Source organism: Watersipora subatra, chromosome 7 (assembly GCF_963576615.1).
Source record: "Watersipora subatra chromosome 7, tzWatSuba1.1, whole genome shotgun sequence".
NCBI classification, from domain to species: Eukaryota; Metazoa; Bryozoa; class Gymnolaemata; order Cheilostomatida; family Watersiporidae; genus Watersipora; species Watersipora subatra.
The window spans coordinates 14,596,824-14,606,779 of record NC_088714.1 but is presented as its reverse complement, the minus strand read 5'-3'; the positions used below and the strand labels follow the sequence as shown (position 1 = coordinate 14,606,779).

Sequence of the window (9,956 nt, the reverse complement as noted above, 5' to 3'; positions counted from 1 at the left end):
TCAATGATGTTTCACAAGATTTCAAAATGGAATTGCAGAGGAGCTGGTGGGCAGTAGAACTGGAAAAAAAATTGAGCTGAAGAGAAGAAAGAAAGATAAACACCCAGCTATATGATTGCTTGAACTTGCTTGTTATTCTTTTAGTGTATTGCTAAATGCATCATAGCAGTTAGGTTGTGAAAGCAAGAGTTATCTTTCTAAGAGAGAATAACTCTTATCACTTCAATCTTCACCGCGCATCAGTACTACAAGAAAGTGCAGGGCTTGTGAAGGTAGTTTGAAATAGGTCTGGTTGCAATATAGTCGGTATTGATCTTCAGCCAGCTAAAAAAATTGTGACAAGTTATTTCTCTTTGCTATCTTTGTCCTTCCCTTCTTTGGCATCTTTGTCATCCTTCAGGTGCATCCAGGCATGAGCTCTTATTTCAGTTATTTTGTATCTACAACAATATTCAGTTTACAAAAATGATGCAAGCTATTTGCCAGTGTTTTGGTAAAAAAAGAATAAATCAACAAAAAGCAATAAGCAAGATGGTAAAAACACCTCTCACCGTCTGCTGACATCTGCTTCCAAGATACTGTGTATCAAATTTCTAGCGCTTTCTGTTACATGCTTTGAATGTCGGAATCCTACTCTTCTCTCCGTTTGGTCTCTGATCATGCGCCGAATATTGGAGTCATCAAATGGCATTGAACCACACACCTGTTAGATAGTGTCACGACTTGACAAAAACTATTTAAAATTATAACAAGTCAGCGCATTACTTATGCGAGCAAAGGTATTTGACCTATTAGCTCTCACCATTATGTAGAGAATGACACCCATGCTCCAAACATCGTAGCCTCGGGGTTCATATGGCACACCTTGCAGTATTTCTGGAGCAGCATAGGCAGCGCTGCCACAAAATGTCCTACATGTTTCCGAGTTTTCGAACCGCCGAGCAAATCCAAAGTCAGAGATCTTGATGTTGTTGTGAACATCTAGGAGGAGATTCTCACACTTAAGATCTCTAAAACAATCTGCAAATGGTACGAGTGGCATAGAACCCGTCTTCGCTTCACTTCAGTCCTGTCCCATTGAGCTTTGGCCAGTTTATTCTCATACACATAGTTTAAACAAACCACACACACCTTGCATGCATAAAAATGTACCACAATTAACAGAAAAGCAACAGCTGCGAAAGTCACACAATGGTGAAAAAAGTATTTCACAAAGTAATGTTTCAGTCGTTAGTTTTGCTGTTTCAGTAATAGTTAGTTTGTTGTTTCAGTTTTGTTTCAAAGTTATCTGCTCACTAAATTGTTCCTCGAGGTAATTGCACTTTTAAGAAACACTGGGGTCTGCATAAGTTTAGGTTAAGAGCAGATAACTTTCCTGAAACTACAGCGTAGCGAGAATAGCAAAGTGATATTAATAGTATATTTATTCCACGTTCCTTTTATTGCTATGTCATTTAGAAAAAAGTTAATTATAGTTACATATATGGAATAAAATAATAAATGAATCCTTACAAATGAGTGTAATCATTATCAGTCATGCATGCCGTGAGAGATTGTCATGTGTAATAACTGTGTGCACAATTATTCCCAGCTGCGAAAAGGTGGTTGAGTGGAGCAGATGGTAGAGAGCCCGACTGAGAGTGTGACTATCCAGGTTTGAACCATACACGGTGCAAATTTTTGCCCTAACACTGTCAGTGCACTTTTGGATAGACACAGCCCTATTGTACTAAGGATTGTTGCATCAGAGGTAGTAAGTAGTCTCTGTTTTATGATGAACTTATGGAGGACAACAATTTATCTGTTATATGTAAATTTATATATAACTCTCAAAGCCTTTGTGTAATTCAGTATGTCCAGCTATAGCTAATAAAGAATCCATCTTGCAGAGGACTTGATCTCGGAACCTCCCGTTTGTCAGGCAAATACCCTACCAATTCAACTATGCGAGGTTGATGAATTCGTTGGGCCATGTATGTTGCTAGGTGGGTGAAAATACGCTACTACTCTCCATTACGGCACAACATAACTTTGTGCTTGCTCTCTTGTGAGAGCAAGTATTTAGCTGTTATTAGTTACAGTAGCTTACTAAAATTAGCCATTGGCAATGCGCCAGGTTATTGGCAAGCGGCAAGCAACTACATCACCTCTCATTGCTTATTAGCTAAGTTTTAATACCTGTGCAGCGCCGGCCGTTCCACTAGTGTGAGAATATATAAGCAATGCATTTGGGAGAACTGATATAGTCAGATCACTTAGTAATTTATTACTTTTGTAGAGATGATTGAGCTCTAAAGCAGACAAGGTCTGATAGCTAGCATGATAGTTAGCATACACTATGTTTCCATGACTTGGTTACTTGACGACTTGACGACCTTGCGACATCTGCAAGATAGAAATAGCGGAAACTCACAAATCAAGCGAGTTTTATCACTCGCCAATTTTCACCGAATGTCCCAAGCTTAGAAAAGATGGAAACTGCTCTTGTGAATGATACGCTAGACAATGTCGCTATTCTATTTTAATTATGTTCGATGCTTCAGTCATTCCTATTTCAAAAGCGTGCTAAAAAGCGATATGAGAATGGTGCACTATCAGATCTGGTATAGATTTCCTTATCTTTTTTAACTAAGGGACCATGTTAATCCACAACATGTGAATGCCTATTGAAAAAATTATCGCAGGGTAACTGAAAGTGCACAACTCCCAATCCATATCATTCGCACAACGAAAACAGTGATAAATAATTCTGGTTGAAGACATAAGTCTACAGTTCTTTGCTGGTTGAGGGCATAGGTCTACAGTTTTCTGCTGGTTGACGGCATAAGTCCACAGTTCTCTGCTGGTTGAGGGCAAAGGTCTACAGTTTTCTGCTGGTTGAGGGTATAAGTCTACAGTTCTCTGTTGGTTGAGGGCACAAATCTACAGTTCTCTGCTGGTTGAAACAATGAAAGTTACTTATCCTCAAAATGAACTTTTCTGATTGGTCTATATACACGTTTTTTGTTGGTCCATGTGTAAAATGCATCTTGCTGCAACCTATTCTCTGATGAAAGACAACGTATAATGCAAACAATAATACATATTGCTGCATACTAACACATAAATTTTAATGTCATTCTGGGTATATCTATACTGTTTATAGTCCTTTTATGTAATTTTTTTGTCGGTAGCTGTGAGTTTTAATAGCTGATAACTTTGGATTGCTTGCAACTCAACTATCATTTTTCAATACTATTTAGTATTTTGCTATACCCACTCTTGTGGCATAAAACCTCCTCTTCTGCTTTTAAAAGGTAGGACTTAGCTTCAACTGTGGTATTGCACACATCGCTCCTTGTGCATCTTCAATGGAATCTCACCACGAGCTGCTTTTCATAAGCCGTGATTTGTGTTTCTTCTTTTCACCAGTCCCAATCACGTTTATCATGTTTGTTTACCATAAACTAACTAATTGTAACCCAAAACTGTTTTTTACAGTTTGATTAGACACCAAAGACACAGAAACCAATTGCTGAGACTGTAGCCATTAGTGTGGCAGCAAACAAACTCTTGATTTAAGAACTTTGAAAGAATCAGTCTGCTGGTCTATACTGCCCAGCCAGACCAAGCATTGGAAGAGATCAACTATTACTCAAGTGACTGCTACTATCGAATGTCTCCTCCCAACTGACCTGGCCATCTCCTTCTAAGCAAAGCCTCGCCTAGTGAGAGGTCCACACCGTCAACTCAGAGGTACTTCAAATTGATGGGAGTTACTCCCTCTCCGCCATATTCTTATTTAAAACAGTAAAATAATTATCTTGTTATCAGTATTTGTTATCAATCAAGCAGTGACCATCTACATCTACCATCTACAGTGACATTCTACTGTTATGTTACTGAAATCATTGCCACCAACTATTGGTCAGATTTAAGATTTAAGAAATTATTATTAATTATTAGATAAAAGATTTAAGTTCCTTGTGGCGCTGCTAGTACAAATTGCATTTCCAGGAAGCAATAATCATCCCATAACGATGATGCACAACTTTTAAGAAATTTACTCGTATCCATTCAGCCTCATTGCTTAAAACTGCTAAAATTCTTCTTATCTCTGACCTATATTACCCTCATATCTGTATGCTTGCTCACAACCTGTACTATACCAGGTGTTCTCTCCCTAAAACTACCCTCATATCTGTATGCTTGCTCACAACCTGTACTATACCAGGTGTTCTCTCCCTAAAACTACCCTCATATCTGTATGCTTGCTCACAACCTGTACTATACCAGGTGTTCTCTCCCTAAAACTACCCTCATATCTGTATGCTTGCTCACAACCTGTACTATACCAGGTGTTCTCTCCCTAAAACCAAACACGCTTACTCTACTCGCAAGTCCCCTTTTGATCTACTACTACGTCCAGCATGTACTTCAGCATCTGAACATTGTCATCCTTCATAGCAAGCCTTAGAAGCATGGAATCAGCTGCCTGCTGACATCTAGAGCATTGGAGACACTAATCTATGATGGTCCTTAAACAGCACCTGCTGTCGCGGTTAGAGTAGTTTGCGAGTCGTCGATGGGCTGTCTTTTTTCTTTTTTCTTAAAACTGCATTGACTGTTCATCATGTGAGCTACACCCTGCTCATCACCAGTCGGGCTCTGCACCTTGATTAGCTAAGCTACCGAGCACACGGAGTCTTCATTAATGGTTTTTAATAGCTTATTTCTTAGTAATTGCCTTAAATGATGAGAATATAAAATTCAATTAAAAACATCAAGTTGTGCTATTATTATAATACTCTGAACATTTATAAACTCACATACATAACATGATAGACATTAAATTTATTTACATCGATGCTGTTTTGAGTAAATAAGACCATGAGATAAAAATAAAAAGCTCTTTTTTAAAACGCTGGTCTATAATATAAATTGGCAAGATGTTGTTATTAGGCATACACGTATGTGTAGTAGTTTTTTGGGGAAATTGGAATGTAATGGATCGTCAGGTAGATTGGAGATACATGCACAATTAGATTATTTTAAACAGCAAACATTTATGTATAAATGTTTATCACATATAGCTACTGTAAGAAGGCGCTTACAGTAGCTATGCAAATGCTCAGTATATTATGTTTGCGTTCAGGCATAGTGTGTTGAGAACGTGAAAACTAAATTGAGTCTTATAGTAAAACTAAATGAGGTTTAATTCTTGAACATTGCAACGCTTCTTATCAAACAAACGTAAAGGAGATCTAACAGTCTTGAAAATTTACAACATTTTAGCAAAATTTAATTTAAGTTTTTACTGCACTTTGAATCAATTTAATAGTTCATTCTATCCTTAAACTTAAAATAATTTTTTTTTCAACAAGGTTCTTACATGAAAACTTCTTTTATGTTATTGTTGCCAATAAAATAAAATTTGGTCAGTTACACGCTATGAAAATATGAGTGCTGCAAGAATGTACTTCATGATACATCGGATCAACTGTGGGTGAACTCAACATATACCACATAATTATCTTGGTATACACAGTTTGACACAGGAAATCATAGAGTAAACTGGCATCTTTGGGCAGGCTCAGAGGCACTTATATGCATATAGCACATGAGAAGTTCGCTAAACCCATGCATCTAACACACTATATTTCCTATTAGGTTATAAGAACTGTAAACTAGAGTAATGTCACTAAGAGAGCCCAAATGAAACCAATGTGGTGCCCTTATAATTCAGGCGGCATCGCTCTTTCCATACTTTCCTCTGACACAAACCTTGTGTGAGCAAGAAACACTCTGTTAAGGTGGCTGCTCAAAGACAAATTATTTTGAGTTAGCTTATAAACTGGTCTTAAAGGTTGACTTGCAACAAAATTCACATTACATTTATTTGGTATCAACAGATTCACCATGTCTTACTCTGTTGTGTTGTAGGTGCATAATATGTGGGAATATGATTACAAGCTTTTAAAAGCTCAAAACGAACAGTTAGTCGGCTGCTCAAAGACAAATTATTTGGAGACAGCTTAAAAACCGGTCTTAACAATATACTTTTCTTTTTAGTTTAATAAAAATGGATATTTTGTTATTGTTATACTTTACTCCAGTCTCTGCGAGCAAGGTACTGAGAAAGTAAGGTCACTGGAAGTATAAGGGCACCGTATTGGTTCCATTCATTCTCATTTGTCTGCTACTCACTTTATAAATTACTCTAACATAAACATTGACATCTACTTGACAATGAGTTACCTGTGCACTATGTTATGGCTGTGTAAGTATTCCACTCCGTCCAGCAGGTTCCTAAAAAATGTACAGCTTCGACGGTCTGGAATGGAGCCTCGCAACTTGATGTACTCTAGCAGGTCTCCGTGGCCCGCTATTTCCATGCATATGTAGACCTAAAAAGAGAAATCTTTGGTATTATAACAAATTGTTGGATATGGTATAACAGAGGAGAAAACACTTTCTTGAAGGTTTGTTGTGGTGTTCAAGTATCCAGCCTGACAATGTTTATGTCTATGAGGAACATGGCAGTTATCAGTCATGATCACTGCTTGACTTCGCTACATAAAATAATGGTTTTATAATTTGTGAGGGAATCTGTTTTTAAGGGTTGCAAACTGAAGTTGCAATAAATTTCACTTGCAGTCTGAAATGACTTAATGTTTGCTAATTACTTTAAACAGAGCCGAAAACTGGAAATATTTCAAAATGACCAAGTTTCTCTTAATATAATGGCGTGATTAAAGAACGAAGAATACGTGAGAATAGCTCATTGCTGGTCTCACTGTGCTTCAAGATCTGAGGGTTTTAGAGAACCAAAAATACTTAAAAGTGATGTATAATTTATAACCTTTCAGATAATTGTGTGCTTCGAGGAGACACTGGAAAGTAGCGTTAGGTTTGCTAGCTGTTCTACAAATCTCAAAATAGCAGCTCTCCTAAATCAGCTGCTTTTGAAATTTTCTGTGCCATAGAGTGATTCTGAATGGAACTTTATTGTCATTTAGTTAATTTTTCAAAACAGGCCTTTGCTAGGAATTAATTTGTCTTAACACTTAATGACCTTGAGTGTAGCATATAACTGCTAAAATGCTGATTTACCTGCTATGATTTAAACATTACTCACAATTATTGTTCTCTATTGGTGTGTCAGAGATTGTCTATGGTTATGAAAGTAACAGAAGCTTCCACTCCATTCCCTAAGTTCTAAGGTAAGGAGTAAAATGTTTTACAAAAGGGTGTACGCCCCGCCCCATCTTTCTGATTCAATCTTTAACAATTCACAAACTTTAATTCATGGAAAGCAATGCAATTCCTTTTCATAAGTCAATGATCTTTGAATAATGAAAATACAAAAACACTACAATGATGAATTTTGGTAGAAAATATATCCTTTGAATATAGTTTTAGTTTGGCTATCTACCATTATTACTTTAGATGTTTTTACCAAAGCCTGTATGTGAGACCCAAACACTGTCTAACGATTTCCACTTTTGGGCTTCTACTCAAGAGTTTTCCTCTGTCTTATTATTGCTATTATTATTACTATTATTATTATTAAATTGCGATCATAGAGCAAGTAATTGTGGCAGACCAAAACTATTTTTAGGTCAAAGGTCACAAAAACATTTTTCTCTTTCAAATTACTCCTTCTCTAAGACATTCCTTAGTGTCTATGCACTTACCAAACTCCCTATTGGATCGTTGTAAATAACAGATTTATTTCCAGCATAACAAGGAAAGGATAATTCCAAAGATACTGAATATTATCACTACTACACTTGGCCGTCCTGCGCATCGCAAAATATCGCAATGATTAATCAGTAGGTGCATAATTAATTGCCGATGTGGCATGGCAGCCGAGTGGCATAGTGGCTAGTGCACCGGTCTGTAACCAGGAGTATCTAGTTAAATCCCTGCGCAAGGAGTTTAACTGGATACCAACCAACTGGATACAGGTGCAACCCCCTTTTCCTAATGCTGTTAGTGTGACAGGTGCTTGGACAGTGTGACAGCTTTGGACAGGTGCTGCTCTTATTATAGTAAAGACTAATAGTATTATTATTTTAATTATTTTAAATATAAATAGTATTATTTGGCTCTCTACCCATTAAAGATTTGTGGCAATGAACTAGGGCTATGTTTACAGAGTGAGGGCTTTAGTTTATATTTAACTCAATGCTTGATGAAGCTGTATTGCAGAACTTGTGCTGCTTTTAATATTTTTAGTGCCACAAACTCTCTCTCCAAAATGTCTGCATAATAGAGTTTTTCTCTCGCCATTGCCTGCAGTCAAGGCAACTAAGACTGCTTATGGTGTGGCTACTTCATATGTCATTTTATTCTTCAGCCGCACGCAAATGTTGAAGTGAATTCTGGCTTTCGCTAGACAAAATTTACTCTTTCAACAGAAAGAATATGGTATTCAGCAGGCAAGAACAGGTTGGGGCATACCAGCATTTTTATCCTGTTGCGGAGGCTGGCCAATAAATAGGCTTATCCTTGCTCTCTAAATGCTGCCATGGTGCATCACTAGTATATTGTGGTGCATTTACAGATGGTGTTTTTGGTTCTGTAAGGGTGTCGAGTTCAAACTACCCATTTACATGGATGTTGACCATTTGGTGGCCGCTGGCTGGACCCATGTACAGATAGTACCGGATTACATGTGTTACTGGCAGCAGGTTCATATAGCCTCACTTGGTTTATGTCAGGCATAATTTCTATTGAATTAAAATGCTACCAAATTTGTCACACTACAAATTGCAAACTTTTCACATAATTATAATCAGCCTTATCTTGCAAATGAAAAGTGAAAAAAGCATTGCATCACTACATGGTTGAATCTCTGCCAAGTAATACAAACACTTAAAAATGGGTATGGCAGTAACTCGTTGATACATGCGACATTTAAAGCAAAGAAAATGGTACATACATTGCAAGCTCTTGATGTGCTTATGACAAATCTATTAATGCCTGAAATTCCTTTTCAATTGAATCCCCAATACGGTCTTTTCATTGGCTAAGGTAACATAGAGGTACGTATACCAGTGCCGGTTTTACATATCTAGTTAATACGAGGATTGTCTTGAATTATTAGAGGTAGCCCTAAGGCAGCACTGCTAATCTACATGTGGTTCACTGAGCAAGAGTCAGATCTACTCACTGCAGCCCAAACTTTTTGAAAAAGATAACAAACTAGTTGCTCTTAGGCCAAGCTTTTTACATGAAGGACTCATAAGCGAGAGAATGCATGCTCAACGTTAAGCTAAATATTGATCGCAAAGTTGATCAGGTCAAATAAAAAGTTTTAGTAACTACATAATGCCTAGACAGAAAATTGTTATCCATGAATTTACCTTTCCGTTCATTTTAAATATTTCATACAGGTTCACTAAGTTCTCATGATGAATGCTCTGAAGAATCTCTAATTCCCTCGGAAGAAAGCGCTCTCGGAAATCTTTTGGAGCTCGACGTTGATTGATAATCTTTATGGCCACATTCTTTTTTTCTTTATCTGAATGAGCGGATTTGACCTTAGCGTAAGAGCCTTCACCTAGCGTTGAACCTAATGTATAACCTTTCTTACGCAATTCAGCCTCTTCCGTTGTTACAATCAGTCTTTCCGCTGCAGCGCTCGCCATCTTCATAAAAATTGAAATTTTAAACTGTCAAATTGAAGCCAGAGTTTAATGCTGCCTTAGATGTAGTACTGTTGAAGTTACTGTGAAGTGAATAGTTTTACGGTTTTCTTTAAAAGATTTATTCACCCTCAACTCAGCTTCCATGTGTTGCTCATGTCTTGCCAGCAAGAATGTGTTCTTTGTTTCTGAGACTGTGCTGTACTTACTTAACTGAATAAAGGTGCATTTAGCAAGAGAATTTCAGATGTTTTTTAGGTATTCCAATTATTCTAAAAAAATTTTTAGCTTGATAGCCAGCACCATTTGATAGTCATTCCTAAC

The 9,956-nt window shown here is 37.2% G+C and overlaps 1 protein-coding gene across 1 annotated transcript; it reads right to left on the bottom strand.

Moving 5' to 3' along the window:
* Positions 1-123: 123 nt before the first annotated feature.
* On the bottom strand, positions 124-9,635 carry LOC137400450 (testis-specific serine/threonine-protein kinase 1-like). The gene is made up of 5 exons (XM_068086776.1): positions 9,351-9,635; positions 6,238-6,386; positions 803-1,010; positions 552-703; positions 124-440 (listed from the first exon to the last, which is right to left on the bottom strand). Exons 1-5 carry the CDS (start codon positions 9,633-9,635, stop codon positions 344-346), a joined length of 891 nt encoding a protein of 296 aa, XP_067942877.1. The 3' UTR covers positions 124-343.
* Between the last annotated feature and the right edge of the window lie 321 nt (positions 9,636-9,956).